The sequence below is a fragment of the Thalassophryne amazonica genome, chromosome 9 (assembly GCF_902500255.1).
Source record: "Thalassophryne amazonica chromosome 9, fThaAma1.1, whole genome shotgun sequence".
NCBI classification, from domain to species: Eukaryota; Metazoa; Chordata; class Actinopteri; order Batrachoidiformes; family Batrachoididae; genus Thalassophryne; species Thalassophryne amazonica.
The window spans coordinates 89,079,730-89,105,385 of NC_047111.1; the positions used below are offsets into that span (position 1 = coordinate 89,079,730).

General features: G+C 41.7%; 1 protein-coding gene across 1 annotated transcript; it reads right to left on the minus strand.

The window, feature by feature from the left end:
• rtn2b (reticulon 2b) lies at positions 1–20,703 on the minus strand. Its single transcript, XM_034179099.1, has 5 exons — positions 20,630–20,703; positions 19,875–20,082; positions 19,617–19,755; positions 7,463–7,532; positions 1–29 (listed from the first exon to the last, which is right to left on the minus strand). The coding sequence occupies exons 1-5, from the start codon at positions 20,640–20,642 to the stop codon at positions 1–3; spliced, it is 459 nt and encodes a 152-aa protein (XP_034034990.1). The 5' UTR covers positions 20,643–20,703.
• Between the last annotated feature and the right edge of the window lie 4,953 nt (positions 20,704–25,656).

Consider the following 25,656-nt stretch of genomic DNA (forward strand, 5'->3'; position numbering starts at 1 on the left):
CTAGGAACAATTACAAAACTTGTAGGTAACTGAGCAAGAACATTGCACGAACATCATATGAACAAAGAATGAGGACAGGTAATGTTCATATTCAAACATTCTACAAATGTTCATTTAATGTTCTGCTGCAACTGTTCATATGGTGTTTGTGAATGTTTGCATAATGTTCATTGAATGTTCACATGCAAACGTTCAATGAACATTCAAAGAACGTTCGGTTTCCGGGTGGGTACAGCAGGCTGTGAACACCCAACATCTTTTGCAACATTGCGTGATGATTTACCTTCTTTTAAGAGTTTGATAATCCTCTCCTTTGTTTCAATTGACATCTCTCGTGTTGGAGTCATGTCAGTCCACTTGGTGCAACAGCTCTCCAAGGTGTGATCGCTCCTTTTTAGATGCAGACTAACGAGCAGATCTGATTTGATGCAGGTGTTAGTTTTGGGGATGAAAATTTACAGGGTGATTCCATAATTTATTCCTCAGAATTGAGTGGGTCCATATTTTTTTCCCTCTGCTTGGTCGTTTTAATTAAACAGTCGGATTCCCCTGGTCCGCACCAGTTCTAAGTCAGCTGCTAGGCGCCATGCCTTAATCCAGCCACTACACCCTGCTATTGAAGTGGGCGCCACTACTGAGGTATGGCCTAGATTTAAAGAATTTGATAGTATCTCACTAGGCATGCTGACAAAACTCGTAATGTCAACAGAAAGCACAACCTGTTTATTTGAGTCTATACCAACAAAACTGTTTAAGGACCTGTGGCCCACTCGGGCCGACTGTCCTGGTAATTATTAAGCTTTCCTTAACTTCTGGATCTGTTCCTAAATGTTTCAAATCTGCAGTGATTAAACCATTAAGAAACCTAATTTTGACCCTAGTGTACTGAAAAACTATCAGCCGATATCAAATCTATCATTTTTCTCTAAAATTCTGAAAAAAGTGGTGTCACGGTAGCTTGTAGACTATCTTACTGAGAATAATCTCTTTGAGCCACTGCAGTCTCCTTTTAGAAAATATTCCACAGAGATGGCTCTCATTAAAGTGGTGAATGATGATCTGCTTACAATGGATTCGGACACCACTACGGTTCTGTTGCTGTTAGATCTCAGTGCTGCATTTGATACAGTGGATCATCATATTCTACTTGATAGGCTGGAAAATCATTTTGGGATTACTGGGAGTGCCCTTGCATAGCTGACGTCATACTTGACCAGTCGTTCTCACTGTGTTTTGTACAGTAACACTACCTCTAACCTTAGTGACATGAAATTCGGGGTTCCACAGGGGTCCGTCTTAGGCCCCCTGCTTTGCTCCCTTTATATAGCACCCCTTGGGCACATATTGCAGCATTCTGGGATTACCTTTCACTGCTATGCAGATGATACTCAGTTATACATGCCGAAAACTGCTGGTAATCTCATTCACATAAAATCCTTAGAAGATTGCCTTGCAGCAGTGAGAAGTTGGATGTCTAGAAACTTCCTACTTTTGAACACTGATAAGACTGAAATGATGGTTCTTGGTCCAGTGAGACATCGGCATCAATTTGACCAGTTAACGCTCAGCCTCGGCTCGTGTGTCATACATCACACTGACAAATTGAGGAACCTTGGGGTAATTTTTGATCCTCTGTTGTCCTTTGGCCTCCACATTAAAAATATTACTAGGACTGCTTTCTTCCACCTGCGAAATATAGCGAAGATTCATCCCCATCCTGTCTATGGCTGATGCTGAGACCCTGATCCATTCATTTATCTCTTCTAGATTGGACTACTGCAATGTTCTATTTTCTGGTTTACCACAGTCTGGTATTAGGCGTCTCCAATTGGTTCAAAATGCTGCAGCCAGACTTTTGACACAAAGCAGAAAGTACAACCACATTACACTCATTTTGGCATCCCTTCACTGGTTTCCTGTCCCAGTGAGATCATATTTTAAGGTTCTGCTACTAACCTATAAAATTATTCATGGACTGGCACCTCTCTACCTAGCTGACCTAATTAAACCTTACATACCGGCTCGGGCTTTACGTTCTCAGGGGGCAGGACTACTTTGTGTCCCTAAGGTGAATAAGAAGTCTGCAGGTCACAGAACTTTCTCTTATCGTGCCCCTGTTCTGTGTAATGACCTCCCTGCGTCAATAAAACAGTCAGATTCTGTGGAGATTTTCAAGTCCAGACTTAAGACGCACTTATTTTCTCTTTCATATGGCTAGCATACTGGCACAGTTTTGTTTTACGCTTTTTACTATTATAATTCATTTATTAGTAATTGGAGCAGGCTGTGACCTCAACGTCACCTAAATTCTGGGTCTTTTAGTGAAGTTTAGGGCTAGTGGCCGGCAATCGCCTTAGTATTTCTGTTTTTCTTGTTGTTTAATGCTGGCAAATTATACAGTATTTTTTTGTCTTACTGATGTCTGATTCTGTTTTTTCTCTCTGTTCCTTGGCCTCCTTTAGCAGTAACGGTACTTGTAATAAGTGCAGCTTATTCGTAGCTTTGGAGGCCAGGCTGGGCGAATTGGAGACTCGGCTCCGCACCGTGGAAAATTCTACAGCTAGCCAGGCCCCTGTAGTCGGTGCGGACCAAGGTAGCTTAGCCGCCGTTAGTTCCCCCCTGGCAGATCCCGGGCAGTCGGGAAAGCAGGCTGACTGGGTGACTGTGAGGAGGAAGCGTAGCCCTAAACAGAAGCCCCGTGTACACCGCCAACCCGTTCACATCTCTAACCGTTTTTCCCCACTCGACGACACACCCGCCGAGGATCAAACTCTGGTTATTGGCGACTCTGTTTTGAGAAATGTGAAGTTAGCGACACCAGCAACCATTGTCAATTGTCTTCCGGGGGCCAGAGCAGGCAACATCGAAGGACATTTGAAATTGCTGGCTAACGCTAAGCGTAAATTTGGTAAGATTGTAATTCACGTCGGCAGTAATGACACTCGGTTACGCCAATCGGAGGTCACTAAAATTAACATTAAATCGGTCTGTAACTTTGCAAAAACAATGTCGGACTCTGTAGTTTTCTCTGGGCCCCTCCCCAATCAGACCGGGAGTGACATGTTTAGCCGCATGTTCTCCTTGAATTGCTGGCTGTCTGAGTGGTGTCCAAAAAATGAGGTGGGCTTCATAGATAATTGGCAAAGCTTCTGGGGAAAACCTGGTCTTGTTAGGAGAGACGGCATCCATCCCACTTTAGATGGAGCAGCTCTCATTTCTAGAAATCTGGCCAATTTTCTTGGATCCTCCAAACTGTGACTGTCCAGCGTTGGGACCAGGAGGTAGAGCTGTGGTCTTATACACCTCTCTGCAGCTTCTCTCCCCTGCCATCCCCTCATTACCCCATCCCCGTAGAGACGGTGCCTGCTCCCAGACCACCAATAACCAGCAAAAATCTATTTAAGCATAAAAATTCAAAAAGAAAAAATAATATAGCACCTTCAATTGCACCACAGACTAAAACAGTTAAATGTGGTCTATTAAACATTAGGTCTCTCTCTTCTAAGTCCCTGTTGGTAAATGATATAATAATTGATCAACGTATTGATTTATTCTGCCTAACAGAAACCTGGTTACAGCAGGATGAATATGTTAGTTTAAATGAGTCAACACACCCGAGTCACACTAACTGTCAGAATGCTCGTAGCACGGGCCGTGGCGGAGGATTAGCAGCAATCTTCCATTCCAGCTTATTAATTAATCAAAAACCTAGACAGAGCTTTAATTAATTTGAAAGCTTGACTCTTAGTCTTGTCCATCCAAATTGGAAGTCCCAAAAACCAGTTTTATTTGTTATTATCTATCGTCCACCTGGTCGTTACTGTGAGTTTCTCTGTGAATTTTCAGACCTTTTGTCTGACTTAGTGCTTAGCTCAGATAAGATAATTATAGTGGGCGATTTTAACATCCACACAGATGCTGAGAATGACAGCCTCAACACTGCATTTAATCTATTATTAGACTCTATCGGCTTTGCTCAAAAAGTAAATGAGTCCACCCACCACTTTAATCATATCTTAGATCTTGTTCTGACTTATCGGCTTTGCTCAAAAAGTAAATGAGTCCACCCACCACTTTAATCATATCTTAGATCTTGTTCTGACTTATGAATAAGTTTCATTACACTAGAAGTCTTTCAGAAAGCGCTGTAACTAGGTTTAAGGATATGATTCCTTCTTTATGTTCTCTAATGTCATATACCAACACAGAGCAGAGTAGCTACCTAAACTCTGTAAGGGAGTTAGAGTATCTCGTCAATAGTTTTACATCCTCTTTGAAGACAACTTTGGATGCTATAGCTCCTCTGAAAAAGAGAGCTTTAACTCAGAAGTGTCTGACTCCGTGGTATAACTCACAAACTCGTAGCTTAAAGCAGATAACCCGTAAGTTGGAGAGGAAATGGCATCTCACTAATTTAGAAGATCTTCACTTAGCCTGGAAAAAGAGTTTGTTGCTCTATAAAAAAGCCCTCCGTAAAGCTAGGACATCTTTCTACTCATCACTAATTGAAGAAAATAAGAATAACCTCAGGTTTCTTTTCAGCACTGTAGCCAGGCTGACAAAGAGTCAGAGCTCTATTGAGCTGAGTATTCCATTAACTTTAACTAGTAATGACTTTATGACTTTCTTTGCTAACAAAATTTTGACTATTAGAGAAAAAATTACTCATAACCATCCCAAAGATGTATCGTTATCTTTGGCTGCTTTCAGTGATGCCGGTATTTGGTTAGACTCTTTCTCTCCGATTGTTCTGTCTGAGTTATTTTCATTAGTTACTTCATCCAAACCATCAACATGTTTATTAGACCCCATTCCTGCCAGGCTGCTCAAGGAAGTCCTACCATTATTTAATGCTTCAATCTTAAATATGATCAATCTATCTTTGTTAGTTGGTTATGTACCACAGGCCTTTAAGGTGGCAGTAATTAAACCATTACTTAAAAAGCCATCACTTGACCCAGCTATCTTAGCTAATTATAGGCCAATCTCCAACCTTCCTTTTCTCTCAAAGATTCTTGAGAGGGTAGTTGTAAAACAGCTAACTGATCACCTGCAGAGGAATGGTCTATTTGAAGAGTTTCAGTCAGGTTTTAGAATTCATCATAGTACAGAAACAGCATTAGTGAAGGTTACAAATAATCTTCTTATGGCTTCGGACAGTGGACTTATCTCTGTGCTTGTTCTGTTGGACCTCAGTGCTGCTTTTGATACTGTTGACCATAAAATTTTATTACAGAGATTAGAGCATGTCATAGGTATTAAAGGCACTGCGCTGCGGTGGTTTGAATCATATTTGTCTAATAGATTACAGTTTGTTCACGTAAATGGGGAATCTTCTTCACAGACTAAAGTTAATTATGGAGTTCCACAAGGTTCTGTGCTAGGACCAATTTTATTCACTTTATACATGCTTCCCTTAGGCAGTATTATTAGACGGTATTGCTTAAATTTTCATTGTTACGCAGATGATACCCAGCTTTATCTATCCATGAAGCCAGAGGATACACACCAATTAGCTAAACTGCAGGATTGTCTTACAGACATAAAGACATGGATGACCTCTAATTTCCTGCTTTTAAACTCAGATAAAACTGAAGTTATTGTACTTGGCCCCACAAATCTTAGAAGCATGGTGTCTAACCAGATCGTTACTCTGGATGGCATTACCCTGATCTCTAGTAATACTGTGAGAAATCTTGGAGTCATTTTTGATCAGGATATGTCATTCAAGCGCATATTAAACAAATATGTAGGACTGCCTTTTTGCATTTACGCAATATCTCTAAAATCAGAAAGGTCTTGTCTCAGAGTGATGCTGAAAAACGAATTCATGCATTTATTCCTCTAGGCTGGACTATTGTAATTCTTTATTATCAGGTTGTCCTAAAAGTTCCCTAAAAAGCCTTCAGTTGGTTCAGAATGCTGCAGCTAGAGTACTGACGGGGACTAGCAGGAGAGAGCATATCTCACCCGTGTTGGCCTCTCTTCATTGGCTTCCTGTTAATTCTAGAATAGAATTTAAAATTCTTCTTCTTACTTATAAGGTTTTGAATAATCAGGTCCCATCTTATCTTAGGGACCTCGTAGTACCATATTACCCCATTAGAGCGCTTCGCTCTCAGACTGCGGGCTTACTTGTAGTTCCTAGGGTTTGTAAGAGTAGAATGGGAGGCAGAGCCTTCAGCTTTCAGGCTCCTCTCCTGTGGAACCAGCTCCCAATTCAGATCAGGGAGACAGATACCCTCTCTACTTTTAAGATTAGGCTTAAAACTTTCCTTTTCGCTAAGGCTTATAGTTAGGGCTGGATCGGGTGACCCTGGACCATCCCTTGGTTATGCTGCTTTAGACGTAGATTGTGGGGGGGTTCCCATGATGCACTGTTTCTTTCTCTTTTTGCTCCGTATGCACCACTCTGCATTTAACCATTAGTGATCGATCTCTGCCCCCCTTCACGGCATGTCTTTTTCCTGGTTTTTTCCCTCAGCCCCAACCAGTCTCAGCAGAAGACTGCCCCTCCCTGAGCCTGGTTCTGCTGGAGGTTTCTTCCTGTTAAAAGGGAGTTTTTCCTTCCCACTGTGGCCAAGTGCTTGCTCATAGGGGGTCGTTTTGACCGTTGGGGTTTTTCATAATTATTGTATGGCCTTGCCTTACAATATGGAGCGCCTTGGGGCAACTGTTTGTTGTGATTTGGCGCTATATAAGAAAAAAGTTGGTTGATTGATTGAGTTGATTAAGGTGCAGCTCCATCCAGAGATGGGAGTTGTATTCGTGTTGGCGATGCTCCTGTCCTGTGCGCCAATAGCATTTCTTGTATATTTGTCCGTGAATTGTTCTGTAATTTATGTTTGTAGCATGACCCAAGCAGAGGGTCACCCCTTTGAGTCTGGGCTGCTTGAGGTTTCTTCCTTAGAGGGAGTTTTTCCTTACCACTGTTGCTCTGGGGGTTGGTAAGGTTAGACCTTACCTGTGTGAAGCGCTTTGAGGCAACTCTGTTGTGATTTGGCTCTATATAAATGAAAATAAATTGAAATTGAAATTGTTTAGAGGCTGTTATTTCTGCAAAAGGAGGATCTACTAAATATTTATGTATTTTTCTGTTGGGGTGCCCAAATTTATGCACCTGCCTAATTTTGTTTAAAGAATTATTGAACACTTTCTGTAAATCCTATAAACTTCATTTCACTTCTCAAATATCACTGTGTTTGTCCGCTATATGATATAGTTAACTGAAATTGCTGATCCAAACAACCAGTGATTTATAAAGGAAAATCATGGAAATCAACAGGGTTGCCCAAACTTTTACATACAACTGTATCTTCTCCTGTTCCCTCGGTGAGAAATGATGAAGCCAATGAACAAATGTAACAGATGTGAAAGATACATATCAGAACAGTAAGATGTTAGAAATCTAATTTATTAGGGATGTGTGTGAATATGTGAGGACATTTAACATGCGACTCACCAGTTATCATCAGAGTCAGTCCGTTTGTTAGGATGCCAATGTAAGTCAGCAGATAGAGTAGGGCAACAAACTGAAACGAAAGAGCACACGAGCAGCTTCCATTTTACTTCAAAATAGATACAGAATAAAATTAAAGTTAATCGTACCATGACATTAAGTCACTTCTAGCCATGTGAAGCATCAGATTTGACTGGTGAAAAAAAAAAATACTGCACATCTTGGCTCACTAATCAGTGTAATCAAAAGGTGTGACCTTGTGTTTATGTTGGTTTAAAAACAAGCAAACCAACAAAAAGCATACATCTTTGTCTGTCCTTTGACAGGTCTATTAAAAATAATTTTGTATGTGTTTGTCTATGTTGTACTAATTTGTATGAAACTTGGTAGAAATGTTACTCAGGAATTGAAAATTACTTGTGTTTTTGAGGTTTTTAAACAATATAAACTACCAACAGCAACAATAAACTCCATCCATCCATTTTCTAAAACTCCTTATTCCAATGGGGGATTTTCAAGATCTTGCTAGACAGTGCCTACGCGCATGTGTGATGACGTCTCAACTCTATCCAGTTAGGGAGAAGACGCGGTTTCATTCAATAACAATAACTGTAAAGAAACTTTCTCATGTGTGATTGTTGTTGTGTGGTGGTAGGAACAGCCTTTTGAATACTTGAATAGCGATGTCAGTCACACCAAAAAATCAAATAACAGTGAAAAGATGTTCATTGCGCCTAGAATGTTGGCATTTTGGTCATTGAACTTTCCTAGCAATGAAGCCCCGGTCACACTGCACTAATGAAGGACAGTGAAGCCAAAACAAAACAGCTGTTCGCATGCCGTCTTTGGCTGGAGAGGCTGTGCGCCACAGACGGCTGCACGCCACAGACGTTTGTGTGTGTGCGCACAATGTTCATGCAAGACGCCGGACATGGGATGTTGGACGAAGTTGGATGACAGTCACACAGAACGCTGACGGTACGGGAATTACGTGAACGATGAGGAACTGTCAAGACAGAAAGCAAAACGGAATATGGACAAATTGAAGTTGTCGTCAGGATTCGTACAGGAATGAAGCTGGATGATGGTTAAATGATGTCTCTGAAAAGTCAACGTAAGTCCAGAGTTATTGTTTTGGCTTCAGTGTCCTTCATTAGTGCCGTGTGACTGGGGCTTTACATCAATATTCACACCACTGCAGCACTCCTTCTCATTCCTTGTGGGTGAACAACAACGACAACAAAATTACTTTCGGATACGGCGTAGTATTTGTCTCCAGTGGCCATTTCACTCCCTGGAAATCTGACAGCTGAGCAGGTGTTTCTAATGATGCCAAACACGCGAGTGAGAGGCTCACTAACCGGAAGTGTTGGTTTCAAGATGGCGGCGCATCTTGAAAGTTGTCCATTGAAGGGCACGGGGGGGTGAGGGTACCGGAGTCTATGCATGCTGGGCACTCCAATAGGTACAAACGTTCCACTGCTGATTAAATCAAATGCAGTATCTAATCAACCAGTCGTATGGTAGAAACTCAATGTATTTGAGTATGGAAGGGTGACCAGCTGTGCTCCCAAGGTTTACCTGCCCTGCATGCTTTGCAACTCTCCCTGCTCCACCTACTATTAATTAATTAATTAAGTCAGGAGTGCTCAGACAATAGAGACCGCGGGAACACCAGACTGGACTAACCAGCTGTGGGTGCAGCAGATACATATGGATGGATAACATGTTGAGGTAGACATAGTCAGGAGGATCTGCTGAAGTTCAAACCCAGCAGCAGAATGGAGAGGAAAGGTGATTTAGGTGGCTTTGAATACAGCATGTTATTGGCATCAGATGGACTGATTTTTGTAAAGTTGTTAAAAAACTGGATTTTCCCACATAGCAATGGCTACAGAGAATGGCCCAAAAAGTAGAACCATACAGTGAGCAGTAGGTTCTATGGGGGTCCAGAGAGTAATGTCCGGACTGGTCCAAGCTGATAGAAGAACAACAGCACCTCAAACAGCTGCTCATTACGTCTGCGTTATGCAGAAGAAAATCTTTGACTGAACAGCACTCTGAACCGTGAAGCAGATGGGCTGCAGGAGCAGAAAACCTCACTCCAGTATCACTCCTATCAGTTAAGATAAGACAAGATAAGACTTTATTGATCTCACAGTGGAGAAATTAACATGTTATGTCAGCTCTTAAAAAACACACAAGATGAGTGCGAGTAGAGGAAAATGTGCATCAAACAGCATGTGCAAAGAAAGATAAGCAATAATAATAATGTAACAATACAATAAAATAATAAAATGGGGTAGAAATTTTATATATATATATATATATATATATATATATATATATATATATATATATATATATATATATATATATATATATAAAACATGACTGGAGTTAAAAAATAGGAGCATCTTATTTACAATATGTGAAGTGGAATTTGGATGTGATAAGGTGAATTTGTAAACAAGTTGTTATTGCACATGATTTGTGGACATATTATTGCATGTGGTTATTTCACAGTGTTATTGTACAGTCTGACAGCAGCAGGGAGGAACGATCGTTCCTTCTTGCACTGAGGGTGCCTCAGTCTGTCACTGAACGAGCTGCTCAGCTCCACTACAGTCTGGTGCAGAGCTTAAGAGGAGTTGTCCATGATGGATTTGAACCTGGCTAACACCCTCCTCTCAGCCACCTCCTCCAGAGAGTCCAGAGAATAGCCCAGGACAGAGCTGGACTTCCTGACCACCTTGTTCAGTCTCTTTCTCTCCCGCTCTGTGCTGCCCGGGGCTCAACAGACGACAGCATAGAGGAGAGCAGAGGCTACAACAGAGTCATAGAAGGTCTTAAGCAGAGGCCTGCTCACTCCAAAGGATCTCAGTCTCCTCAGGAGGTGGAGGCGACTCTGGCCTTTTCTGTACAGGGCGTCGGTGTTGTGAGTCCAGTCCAGTTTGTTGTTGAGGTGAACACCCAGGTATTTGAAACTGTCCACAGTCTTTATGTCCTCCTCCTGGATGTTCACCGGTGGATGAGGTGGTGGTTTCCTCCTGAAGGCGATCACCATCTCCTTCGTCTTACTGGTGTTGAGACACAAGTGGTTGTGCTCACACCAGTCCATGAAGTCTGTGATGACCGACCGGTACTCCAGCTCGTTCCCCTCAGACACACGACCCACAATGGTGGAGTCATCAGAGAACTTCTGGCGATGGCAGCTGTCCGTGTTGTAGGTGAAGTCCGAGGTGTAAAGGGTGAAGAGGAAAGGCGAGAGGACGGTGCCCTGGGGGGCCCCGGTGCTGCACCTTACTACCTCAGACTGACAGCCACGCAGCCGCACGTACTGCGGGCAGTCAGTGAGGTAGTCGATGGTCCAGGCGGCGAGATGTCCATCCACACCTGCGTCCTCCAGCTTCCCCCGCAGCAGCGCCAGTCTGATGGTGTTAAAAGCGCTGGAGAAATCAAAGAACATGACTCTCACAGCGCTCCCGCCGGTCTCCAGGATGTTGGGCCTGTAGGTGAACTGCAGCAGGTCCAGTGTGTTGCTCACCACAGTGCAGAGGTGAGATTAGACGAGCCGCTCCATGGTCTTCATGAGGTGTGAGGTCAGGGCAACTGGTCTGTAGTGGGCCAGTTCCTTGGCATGCGGTGTTTTGGGAACCAGGACCACACAGGAGGTCTTCCACAAGGTGGGGACCACCCCCAGGCTGAGGCTCTTGTTGAAGATGTGGCTGAGGACCTCACAGAGTTCATCTGCACAGGTCCTCAGCAGCCTCGGATCCCATCAGATCCTGCTGCTAGTGGTGGCATAATGCGTGGCAACTACATGATGCTATTATAACAATATGGATCAAAAGAGCACACAGTGTGCACGGGCTCTCACTAAATGTACACAACAGAAAACTGGAAACACATTGCCTGATCTGTTGAGGCGCAGTTTTTACCTCCACCAACAAAGTTGGAGGAGTTTATGTTTTTTCCCCTGTTTGTCTATTTGTTTGTTTGTTTATCGGTTTGGTTGTTTGTCTGTTTGGTTGTGTGTTTGTTTGTGAACAGCCTGTAACCCACAATTTTTCATACATTGTTGTGAAAGTTTTACTGAAGATTCATGTCCTGACAGACAAGAACTGATTCAATTTTCAAGGTCAAACGTTAAAGTCTTTAACATTGAACAAATTTTCAAATATTCATAACTATGTAAAAAAAAAAGAGATAACATTTCTTTCATATTTGACAGTGTTATGTAGGATGGTATCCTTTATCAACTGACAAGTTTGATCTGGTATCACCGACCAAATGGTCCCCCCTAAAAATTGGCCTGCCCTGCCTTCTATGTGCATTCGTCATTTCTGTGTGTCAGCCGCGGTTCACCAATTATCACCACGTTTCAAATGAAAACTGCACTCCAGTCATCATCTGCCTCAGTGATGGATATCTGAAGCTCAGACTCAGATGAGCTGCTGTGGTCCCAAATGTCGCATGCACATTGCGCAGTGAAAGCAGGGCCAACCAATTTTTATGGGGAGACTGTTCAGTCTGCGATACCAGATCTGATCCAGATTACAGATTTTGTGGCCATTTAAATTTAACATTGAAAACCCTGTTTAATGTATATTTTAAATTATATCTTCATCAAATATGCCCCAACCACTCTCATATTTGAAAGTGAGGTGCAGACTGGCACTCACTATCACATGACAAAGTTTGAGCTGGAGCTGATCCGGATTGTGGAGCTTGTGGACATTTGCATTTAATATTGAAAAGCCACAGTATTGTACATTTTGCATTATATCTCAATCAAAAGTGCCTCAGTCACTCTCATTTTTCTGTTATGGATTTACCTACACCACCAAAATTGAAAGGAGGTTCCAATTTTATGCCAGTTTCTCTTCCAGTTATCAGTTGGAAACCAAGTGCCAAAAAGGAATGACAAATGGTGCTTAGCAGAGATAACCAATGTTCTGTTAAAATGATCTGAAAAGAATTCAGAAATTGAAAAAGTTGAGAAAAAAAAACCCTGACACCACCACAGAAAACTTTGATTCAAGTACATGAACTAAATACATTCTCCTAACATTTGATCACATCTAATTTAGTTTATGAAAAGTCACAGGACTTTCACCTTGAAATTTTTTTTCCAAGGTAAACTTTTATGGAAACTAGTGTTGGCAGAGGTTTGCGTTCTACGAGTGCAGATGTAGGGCCAGCATATTGTGCAAAGAACATGAAAGCATGGATCCATCCTGCCTTGGGTCAACAATTAAGGCTAGTGGTGGCATAATGCATGGCAACTACATGATGCTATTATAACAATATGGATCAAAACCCTTTCAAATGCAAAGTCAAGGTAAAGGGATTTGATTTTCATCCGGATGTAAACCAAATGCGGGACAAGCTTAGGTGGATTCCAAAATTGCTATAGCAAGGTCAGCCACATGTCAATCATTTGGGTGATGGTCAAAGTCATTGGGGTATACAGTGCATCCAGAAACTATTCACAGTGCTGCACTTTTTATACATTTTGTTATGTTACAACCTTATTACAAAATGGATGAAATTTTTTTTTCCCTCAAAATTCTACACATAATACCCCATAATGACAATGTGAAAAAGTTTTGTTTTTGTTTTTTACTTTTATTTATTTATTTATTGCAAATTTATTAAAAATAAAAAACTAAGAATTCACGTGTACGCAGAAAATTTTGCCGAGGAAAATTTACTCTGCTGGGATAGCATTTGATCGTAGTCCAAACAGAGTGAAATATACTCTATCACAGAGCTAAATGAACTCAACATAGTGTGACATCAACTCTTATTGGTGCAAACCACTTGCATTGAGCCAAGGGCGTAGGTTTGGTCTCAGCTTTGGTAGGGACAATACCACCCCCCCGGCCCCCCTGCTCACCACCATCACCCCCTAACCCACTCATACCATTAGACGCACAAGTACAGCATAATACATAACATATGACGACATAATGCTGAATAATTTAACACTTTATTTACAATATTAAGCGTGTAGGCAAACAAACAAATAGCTTAAATAACAAAATTGCACCCAAAATCACGAATCTATTCTATAGGCCTACACCTGAGAGAACAAGACAACAAAAAAATACTTGTGGAGCTAACAAAAAAAAAAAAAAGTTTTTGCAACCAACATGTATAATTTATTCTCTTCATCAATGATGCAGTTGTAGGTATCTGGCAACCTAATTAAAAAAAAAGGGGATTTCCAATGATATATATGTGTACCGGCATCACTGCTTTCAGTGATGCCGGTATTTGGTTAGACTCTTTCTCTCCGATTGTTCTGTCTGAGTTATTTTCATTAGTTACTTCATCCAAACCATCAACATGTTTATTAGACCCCATTCCTACCAGGCTGCTCAAGGAAGCCCTACCATTATTTAATGCTTCGATCTTAAATATGATCAATCTATCTTTGTTAGTTGGCTATGTACCACAGGCTCTTAAGGTGGCAGTAATTAAACCATTACTTAAAAAGCCATCACTTGACCCAGCTATCTTAGCTAATTATAGGCCAATCTCCAACCTTCCTTTTCTCTCAAAAATTCTTGAAAGGGTAGTTGTAAAACAGCTAACTGATCATCTGCAGAGGAATGGTCTATTTGAAGAGTTTCAGTCAGGTTTTAGAATTCATCATAGTACAGAAACAGCATTAGTGAAGGTTACAAATGATCTTCTTATGGCCTCGGACAGTGGACTCATCTCTGTGCTTGTTCTGTTAGACCTCAGTGCTGCTTTTGATACTGTTGACCATAAAATTTTATTACAGAGATTAGAGCATGCCATAGGTATTAAAGGCACTGCGCTGCGGTGGTTTGAATCATATTTGTCTAATAGATTACAGTTTGTTCACGTAAATGGGGAATCTTCTTCACAGACTAAAGTTAATTATGGAGTTCCACAAGGTTCTGTGCTAGGACCAATTTTATTCACTTTATACATGCTTCCCTTAGGCAGTATTATTAGACGGTATTGCTTAAATTTTCATTGTTACGCAGATGATACCCAGCTTTATCTATCCATGAAGCCAGAGGACACACACCAATTAGCTAAACTGCAGGATTGTCTTACAGACATAAAGACATGGATGACCTCTAATTTCCTGCTTTTAAACTCAGATAAAACTGAAGTTATTGTACTTGGCCCCACAAATCTTAGAAACATGGTGTCTAACCAGATCCTTACTCTGGATGGCATTACCCTGACCTCTAGTAATACTGTGAGAAATCTTGGAGTCATTTTTGATCAGGATATGTCATTCAAAGCGCATATTAAACAAATATGTAGGACTGCTTTTTTGCATTTACACAATATCTCTAAAATCAGAAAGGTCTTGTCTCAGAGTGATGCTGAAAAACTAATTCATGCATTTATTTCCTCTAGGCTGGACTATTGTAATTCATTATTATCAGGTTGTCCTAAAAGTTCCCTAAAAAGCCTTCAGTTAATTCAAAATGCTGCAGCTAGAGTACTGACGGGGACTAGAAGGAGAGAGCATATCTCACCCATATTGGCCTCTCTTCATTGGCTTCCTGTTAATTCTAGAATAGAATTTAAAATTCTTCTTCTTACTTATAAGGTTTTGAATAATCAGGTCCCATCTTATCTTAGGGACCTCGTAGTACCATATCACCCCAATAGAGCGCTTCGCTCTCAGACTGCAGGCTTACTTGTAGTTCCTAGGGTTTGTAAGAGTAGAATGGGAGGCAGAGCCTTCAGCTTTCAGGCTCCTCTCCTGTGGAACCAGCTCCCAATTCAGATCAGGGAGACAGACACCCTCTCTACTTTTAAGATTAGGCTTAAAACTTTCCTTTTTGCTAAAGGGCTGGATCAGGTGACCCTGAACCATCCCTTAGTTATGCTGCTATAGACGTAGACTGCTGGGGGGTTCCCATGATGCACTGTTTCTTTCTCTTTTTGCTCTGTATGCACCACTCTGCATTTAATCATTAGTGATCGATCTCTGCTCCCCTCCACAGCATGTCTTTTTCCTGGTTCTCTCCCTCAGCCCCAACCAGTCCCAGCAGAAGACTGCCCCTCCCTGAGCCTGGTTCTGCTGGAGGTTTCTTCCTGTTAAAAGGGAGTTTTTCCTTCCCACTGTAGCCAAGTGCTTGCTCACAGGGGGTCGTTTTGACCGTTGGGGTTTTACATAATTATTGTATGGCCTTGCCTTACAATATAAAGCGCCTTGGGGCAACTGTTTGTTGTGATTTGGCGCTATATAAAAAAATTGATTGATTGATTGATATTACGGTAAACGAAGCCTGTGATGTCATAACGCAGAGGAAAAACACGGAAGTTTCACACTAATGCGCCGCTGATTCTCATTACCGTAAGTTCTCATGTAAGCCCTCACTCTGAAAAATTTAACACTGACAGCCAGCCAAGAACCCGTGCTTTCCAACAGTATGCTATATGTTGCATATATTACGGTAAAGTGCGTTTGGTGACTTTTGAAACGAGGCAAAAGTATGAAAAAGAGCGCAAAAGTGACAAAAAAGTACAGAGACAGACAGCAAACATAAATGTAGTAATTTCTGAGGAAAAGGCAGGATGTTAGTGTCATTTGTGAAGGTGTGTGTGGGTGTGCAGTTTATTTTAAGTGTGGCGCACAGCATTGTTCGCAACCCCTCCCCCCCGCCCTTCTTGTTTTTCTGCACCGGAGCAGTGTTGCCAGATATAAAATATGAAACTATCGTACCAAAACCTCAAAATTATCGTATTTTGGGAGAAATGATCGTACACAAACAAAACGCATACAACGTAGCTATTTTAGCGTTTTGTTTTGTTTTTTTAATTTCCAAAGAATTTTATGTCACATTTTTAAACAGTAATTATAGTAATGGGGAAACTAGAACGCACTACTAGAAAGATTTTTTTTTTTCTGTGAAGGGACACAAACGTGTTAATTACCAGACTAGAAAGAGTCGAATTAAACCTCGAGGTCGCTGTCGTCATCCGATGCCATGGCCACTTGTGCAGATTTTGTTGAACACAGAAAAAATGTTGACACCTCCATAAGGAACTTGAATTTTTTTTTATTTTTCTTGTATATCTCTTTGCTCTTGTGTTTTGTTCGTTTGTTGTTGCATTTGTTGAAATAAAGTTTAAAAAAAAAAAGATGATGTTGGTTGGGGAATCTTCCTGTCACGGCACAGATTGGATGGGAACTCATTACTTTGTATGGAGGGGGCGGGCTTTCAAATGACGTTGTCCCGGGCGGCCAAAGCTGTGTGTGTTGTGTCTTTGATGCCGCCTGAGTGCAACGCCTGCAAAATGATTCTTGGGTGTCAGCGAGAGATGCGTGTTTGGGCAACCAACTGAAATTATCGTACATATTGGATTTTTTCCCATTATTGATCGTACATCGTACAGAGGGCAAAACTATCGTACAAATACGATAATTATCGTACATCTGGCAACACTGCACCGGAGCCACCCATCCTCTGCGCTCCGGGACCTCCCACTTTACAAATTAAGCACTGCCTGCCACGAGATGCGCTTTGTTTACGTCCATGTGAGAACAACGTGAGCCAATGAAATTGCAACATGGGTAACCCTGTCACTCTGGCACGTCGAAAACACAAAACGTGACGACTAAAATTATAGTATCGAGTTCGCAAAAAAAAAATAGTGAATGATTTTGTTATATAAACAAAAATGCTAAATATTGGTAGGGACTATTTTGCCATCCCAAAATAATGGTTGTGACTTGTCCCCATGGTCCATATGCAAACCTACGCCCCTGCATTGAGCAGATTGTGTCACCGACCGAACGTTCCCCGTTATCCCTGCCATTACTGCGCATGCATCATCAGCCACGGTTCACTGATTATCACCTCGTTTCTGCTTCAACCGCATTCCAGTCATCATCTAGCTCAGTGAAGCTTTTGTACAACAATCATGTCTGCATTGTCCAGAATTGTCTGTAGACCTCTGAGACAGGATTGTCTTGAGGCACAAATCTGGGAAAGGGTACAGAAACATTTCTGCTGCTTTGAAGGTCCCAATGACCACAGTTGCCTCCATCATCCATAAATGGAAGAAGTTCAGAACCACCAGGACTCTTCCTAGGCCACCACTTTTGAGCTGCAGTCCAGGTGTTCAAAAGCTCAAAGGGCGGTCAGTGTGTCATGTCCACCCCCAAGCAACACAAATGGCATGTAAGTGTGCTGTTCCCCCTCCCAACAGCAACACAAATGGCATGTGATTGTGTTGTGTCCCCCACCAACACCCCCCCAGACAACAGAATGCTGTGTGAGTGTGTCGTTCCTCCCCACAAACACCACGATCCAACATTGTCGAGGTCATGCTGAGGTGGCGAAGGCTCCAACAGTGGCCGGAGTGCAGTACCATTGTTGTCCAATGCATTGCACACATCTGGACGGCTGTCATGTCCATGATGGAACAGCTGACAGCTGTGGAACACCCATGATGGCATATCCGGCATGTCCCACTGGAGGTGGAATCACCGGGCAGCAGTGTACCCACACCACCACAACAGAGATAAAAATAAAAACGCAGCTTCTCCAGCTGTGTGTCACAGCACCAGCACGCCATCTGACTGGACAGGCACATCACGTGACACACGATCACAACGTCCACACGGTCTGTCCATCATGTGACAGCCTGACTGACAGCCTCATTGAAAGATCAGCGTGGACAGCTCATTTGCCCCAAATCCTGGAGCCATGAACCCATTCATTTGAGCACTTTGCTGCTTCGAACACCTGGGCATGTTACTGGCAAGCCGGTCATCATGTCGCAGCCGATCGCAGTGTCATTGTTAGTCACAGCTGTAGAACACATATCATGCCATGAAGAACATCACCTGTCAACACACCACCGCAATGCACATGTGTCATGATCTCATGACATGGTGAATAATAAAAACACATATCACCTTTGGAACGTGTTCAGCTGCGCCTTAGTGCGCACTGCAAACACCATCAGCCAGGTTGCACCATGTGAAAATATCCATCTGATCATGTGAGCAGTGAGCTGGCGAGGCAAATGTCACATACTTCACGTGAGTTATAGTCCACATGACGCGGTGTCCTTCGGCGCGCTGCGCGCCGATTGGGCAGACACAGCTGGATGCGCACAGCCAGCTGATGTGTTCATGATATGAGCACATCAATTCATTCATGTCAGCTCATTAATTCCTTGTTTACGTCCAAGGCCATGGTTCATGAACATAAAAGAACAGAATGACGATAATTTTTGTATTGTCTTCTCTTTATAACAGGAATTAAATATTTTAAAAGACAAAACAAAATCCATTTGTTTCGTCATTGTCAACAAAGACCATCAAGTCATCGGGCATCAATTACACATCATTACCAGCTGCTCTTATAATGTTCTCTGCTCTCTCATTATTTGGTCCTTACACATTTTCTTCGATTTAGGTACATTTGTACAACATTTAATTGCTTCCGCTGCTGTGTGAGTGAGACATGGTATCGCACCTCTCGCACTGTGTTCGCGCGCGTGCACGAAACCATTGCCGCGGGATCGTACAGCATCCGTACACAGCTGTCTGACCACCTATCCCTCCTGACAGCAGCTGGATTTTTTTAAGGTTTGCCAATTCATTTTTATTTCGGCCTTTTTCGGCCTCATTCGTTATGTGTGAAGGAGCCATTATGAATGAATGGTATGCCGAGGTAGGAAAAGACCATGCCTACTGTGTACCACAGAAGGAAAAGAGGAGATATGATCCAGATGTTCAAAATTAAGGTAGCAATTAACAATGTGGACCAAGGGAAAATGTTCCAACAAAACACTAGTATAACGAGGTGACATTAGTTTAGACTGTTTAAAATCACAAGCAATGAAGCGAGCGAGGTGCCAACATTTCTCAGTTAGAGTGTGATTAAACCTCTGGATCTTTGTGCCAGAAAAGGTGGTCCATGAACAGACTGTCAAACAATTCAAGATATGCCAAGATAAATCTTGGGATAACAACATGTATGAATTGGTATAATGACCTTTATGTCTAATTTGCTTGTTAACCACCAACTTAACTGTATAGGACAAGATCGGGCAAACAAACAATTGCCTTATTCCTCCGTAGTACTGTACTGTACTACTCTTGATGTTTTGATGCCCCCCCGAGCTAAATTCAAACCTTGATTGAGTCAAATATGCTGCCAATGAAAAGGAGCCGCTTGAGCTCTGTGACAGCGAATGCAATAAGTAGCACCACTTCTTCCACCAGTATCACAGTCTCCTTGTCTGTCAGAGTGCTGTCATGATCCAGACAGGACCTGAAGACAAATACACATAAATTAAACTAAGTATTGAAAAAATGAGGGCCAACATTTGGCCAGAAGGGCAGCATACTTTTAAAAAGTCCTCATAAAGAGCAGCTCAGCAGCAGACTCACTGGAAAGGGTGGACCCCGGGGTTCCAGCGCATTAGTTCCAGCAGTTTATAATAGAGGCGCAGAGGGAAGGTAATACACATAATGCCGAGACAGATGTGGGACAGCACGGTGATGGCACTGAGCTGGAACAGACTGGCCAGACCAACGACCAGCCCTGTGAACACCACACCAGTTGTCCTCATGTTCCGCCAGTACACCAAATCCACAACTGTAACGCAAGACAGACACGAAAGAGTCAGCCGGGTGTAAAATAAATACTTTTATTGCTACAGTTTGGCATACATATAGATATGTAGCTTGTAAAATGCTGTGTCTGAATGAATAGATTGTTTACACATTTACTCCAAAAGAATAAATGCTACTATCATGTAAGTTTCTATTTTAAGTGTCCACATAAAGAAGAGAAATGTATTCAAATTTGGTTAAACTTGATGCACCAGATTAATAGAAAAAGCAAGTTTGTTTTGCTTATGTAGCACATACTTGTCTAAATAAAAAAGAATAATAATAACAGCAGTAATCATATAAATAATTAAACCAATAATAACAGAAAAACTATTTCTCAAGACAATGTGAGATCTGCAATCAGCCATCCTTTAGCTTTGTGCAGTTCGGTCCGTCTCTCCAGTCAATGAAAGACAAGCTGGCTGGTGTAACTCCCGTGTTTCATCCACAAGCTGAAAGCTCAGATCTCCTACTCATTCATCCATATCCTGCCCTGATTTGCATAAATCTACTGTGATTTATTTTCTTACGTTTTGTGGCCATTTCAGCGGTGTTCCTGCTCCTCTTCTGCTTCAACACTTAGTTGCTACTCCAGGCTTTTTTTGGCCAACCAGCTCGGTCAGCAATATGAGGGCTAGCTGGCCTAATTTTATCCTCTATTGGATACCCCCTGTTAGGATCCACACACACACTCACACACACACATGCACACACAGAGACAAAATAGGGAACCTGAGACATCAGCATGAACACGTCCCTCAGCTTTCCCTCCCAGCTCATCGCCAGCATGCACCCATAGGCCTTTGCAGCTTCATTAGTGCGGAACAACTTTCAGTCATGTTTAATAAGATTATAACTAAAGTTAGTGGACTTACATCTACACCAGAGAGCAACAACAACTAAACCATTCACAACAGCGCAAAAATTCCAACGGACACTCACTCTGCTTGCTAAGAAATCAGCTTTCTAAAATTGACTATTACACAGCAGCACATGGTATTTATGTTTGTGAAGCTCTGTGTCGATGCTCCAACATATTAAAATTTCATCTCTCTGTTGTCGGGCTGTTTTTCAAAACTTCATCTTAGTCTCACATGTCTCATGTGTTTAAAGGTTTGGGGTGGCCTCAGAAAATATTCAGGTTTCAAAGCGAGCTGTTGCGTTCTTATTAAAGTTGGGAATGACTATTAAAAATACACTGAAGACAATAGATTTACACTGATTTCTTATATGGCAAATATTCTAGTTACATTAGTTTTAAGAGCTTTTGCCAACAAAACCTCCATCAGTTGCTTACCATCACAAGATGGCAACCAGAAATAAGACAACGCCAAAAAGTTAGGACAGTATGGAAAATGTAAAAAAATAATAAAATAAAATAAAAATTAAAAAAATGCAGTGATTATCACATTTATTTTGACTTCTATTTTATTGCAGTCAGCATTTCGTGTTTTGTCGGTTCAGCTAACTTAATTTTATTTGTTAATATACAGCCATTCCTGCATTTAAGGTCTGCAGCACATTCTAAAAAAAGGTGGCACACTGACACATTTTCCACTTTGTAATGTTCATATTGCTTGTCGCAACACTTAAAAGAAGTTTTGGCATTGAGGATACCAAGAGATGTGTCCAGGGGTTATTTTATCCCATTTTTTAATCTAAACACATCTTAAGGTGTGCAGCCAAGGGCGCAATTTAGAACTAGAAATTGGGGGGGATAAAGTGCGAGGCCCGCAGGGCTGAAGCCCATAGGCTAGGGGTCTGGGGGCCGCTTTAGGCCCCCAGAAGCCAACGGTTTCTAGATAAGCTCAGATGCATTCTGAGCATCCAGAACAGTAATTTTAATGTTTTGAGAAGACCATAAAGTGGACACCATTTGACTTATGCAATTTGAAACTGTGGATATAAGTACTTTATTCTGAGAATAGCCAGCATTGATTTTATTAACATCCTGGTGTAAATAAGGTATCACCACATGTGTAGAACTCAAAAAGAATGATAGGTTGAGTTTTCATTAAAAAAACAACTGCAATGTAGTAAAATGTATTTATAAATATGAAAGAACAGGCTCTTAATACTATTGCATACTGTATTTTTTTTCTCAAGGTTTTTTTTTTGCATAAGTTTGAAAAAACAACAGATCATAAGTTTAGGATAAATTACTTATCATGAATTTAATTTTCAAAGTGGCACTAATGACAACACTCATATTGAACATAATTTCGCTTGCATAGACTGATTTTGGAGATCAAGCAATAATTGCAGATGGGCTTTCTGAGGTCCCAGATAGTTTTTCTGATTTCCTTTTCTAACTTTCAGAATTTAGTAAATTAGCATATGGTCCATTGATACTTATGTGTAGACACTAGTCCCTAGAGGCAACTATTTTTGGTTTCAAATCTGGGCAAATGCAGTCCCCGAAAATTCGGAATGTGACAAACAAGAAACAGGTGTTGTAAACAAGTCAATGCTGCTAAAAATACAAACTTGCAGAAACAAAGATAGTATTCTGACATGGTTTGGCACATAAGACTGACATGGTTTGCACATAAGACTGGCATAGCATGTTTTAAGTACACACATATATGTCAGAAGGTGGGGGGGACATACCATATTCTGCCCCCCCGGTTGAAAAGGTGGGGGGGACATGTCCCCCCTATCCCCCACCAAATTGCACCCTGAAACAACCACATAATATGACAGACCCTGGGTTTAGGACTTACTGATATCAGTTTGGATTGTCCTTTTTGTCTTTGGTGTGGAACACACAGCTCCTATTGTGTCCAAAAAAGATCTTGAATATTGATTCGCCTGACCACAACACACATTTCCACTGTGTGATGGTTCAACCCAGATGTCTCCAAACCCAGAGACGTAGACATGGCTTTTGGACAAGGTTAATGTAAGGCTTCTTTTTCCACATTAAAGATTTTAATTGGCATTTATGGATGTAACTCAATATTGTAATGCTTGACAAAGGTTTCCCAAACTAATCCCTTGCCCATGTGGTTATATCAGCTATTGATGAATGATGGTTCTTGATGCAGTGCTGTCTGAGAGATCAAAGATCACAGGCGTTCAGCTGAGGCTTGTGCAATTGCCCATTATGCACCGACGTTCCTGCAGATTCCTTGAATCATTTAATGATATTATCCACTATCGAGGGAGAAATCCGGTGCATCTGGAAAGTATGTACAGCGCTTCACTTTTTCCACATTTTCTTATGAATAAGTGAAGTGCTGTGAATAGTTTCTGGATGCACTGTATTACTCTATGCCTCTTGTCTGTACACTACAACACACACACACACACACACACACACACACACACACACACACACACACACACACACACACACACACACACACACACACACACACACACACACACACACACACACACTGCGGGTGGCCAACACAGAGAGACACGCTCCCTGGGTGTGGTGAACAGCAGGTCTTTTCCATTTAAAGTGACGTGCACCTTTGCTTTTGAAATAACACCAGTGCTAACCCATGCAGGCATTTGAGAATGAGGTTATTTTAGGATGCATCACCCAAGTATTTATGGGGTATTTTTGCCTATACAGTTTAAGATCTGTTTTTTATACACCTAATAAGTGATCTACAGTGCATCTGGAAAGTTTTTACACCACTTCACTTTTTCCACATTTTGTTATGTTATTTCTCCATGTAATGTGGAGTTGCGTCAGGAAGGGCATCCGGCGTAAAACTTGTGCCAATTCAACATGCAGATTCACCTTGGATTTGCTGTGGCGACCCCGAGTACAAAACAAGGGAGCAGCCGAAGGGACTTACTTACAGCTTTATTTCAAAATGGATTAAATTCATTTTTTTCTCAAAATTCTACACACAATACCCCATAATGATGACGTGAAAAAGTTTTTTTGGATTTTTGCAAAGGTATTAAAATAAAAAACTAAGAAATCGCTTGTATGTATGTATTCACGGCCTTTGCTATGAAGCTCACAATTGAGCTCAGGTGCATCCTGCATCATCCTTGAGATGTTTCTACAGCTTAATTGGAGTCCAACTGGGGTAAATTCAGTTGATTAGACAGGATTGTCTTGAGGCACAAATCTGGGGAAGGGCACAGAGACATTTCTGCTGCTTTGAAGGTCCCAATGAACATAGTGGCCTCCATCATCCATAAATGGAAGAAGTTCATATCCACCAGGACTCTTCTTAAAGCTGGCCACCCGTCTAAACTGAGGGATCGGGGGAGAAGGATCTTAGAGGTGACCAAGAACCTGATGGTCACTCTGTCAGAGCTCCAGCATTCCTCTGTAGAGAGGAAAACCTTCCAGAAGGACAACCATGTCTGCAGCAATCCACCAATCAGGCCTGTATGGTAGAGTGGCCGAAGGAAGCCACTCATTAGTAAAAGGTACATGGCAGCCCACCTGGAGTTTGCCAAAGGCACCTGAAGGAGTCTCAGACCATGAGAAACAAAATTTCCTAGGTCTGATGACACAAAGATTGAAGTCTTTGGTGTGAATGCCGGGGGCATGTTTGGTGGAAACCAGACACCATCCCTACAGTGAAGCATAGTGGTGGCAACATCATGTTGTGGGGATGTTTTTCAGCAGCAGGAGCTGGGAGACTAGTCAGGATTGAGGGAAAGATGAATGAAGCAATGTACAGAGACATCCTGGATGAAAACCTGCTCCAGAGGTCTCTTGACCTCAGACTGGGGTGACAGTTCATCTTTCAGGAGGACAATGACCCTAAGCACACAGCCAAGATATCAAAGGAGTGGCTTCAGGACAACTCTGTGAATGTCCTTGAGTGGCCCAGCCAGAGCCCAGACCTGAATCTGATTGAACATCTCTGGAGAGATTTGAAAATGGCTGTGCACCGACGCTCCCCATCCAACCTGATGGAGCTTGAGAGGTGCTGCAAAGAGGAATGGACAAAAATGCCCAAAGATAGGTGCACCAAGCTTGGGGCATCATATTCAATAACACTTGAGGCTGTAATTGCTGCCAAAGATGCATCAACAAAGTATTGAGCAAAGGGTGTGAATAATTATGTACATGTAATTTCTTAGGTTTTTAAAAAATTTTTAATAAATTTGCAAAAAAAAAAAAAAGTTTTTCATGTTGTCATTATGGGGTGTTGTGAGTAGAACTTTGAGGGGGAAAATGAATTTACTCCATTTTGGAATGAGGCTGCAAAACAAAAAATGTGGAAAAAGTGATGCACTGTGAATACTTTCTGGATGCACCGCATATGATGTTGCTAAAAATATGTATAACCCCTTTAAAATGTGCATGAGCACACATAATAACAATAAGCTTGATTTTTCCCCTGCCACTGTATCATACCTCTTTGTCCCTCCATCAGTCACTCACTGTGCCCTAAATGGCTCATAGTCTTGTAATCTACAGAAACCATAATCCAGACCAATCAAAGCTTGAGATTATTAGAGATGTGGGCGGGACAGAGCTGTAGCAATGTAAACATTAAGTGTTGGTTGAAACACAGTGAGGCTGCATGCTCAGCAGGGATTGGTACACGCAAATAGCCAGCCAATCATA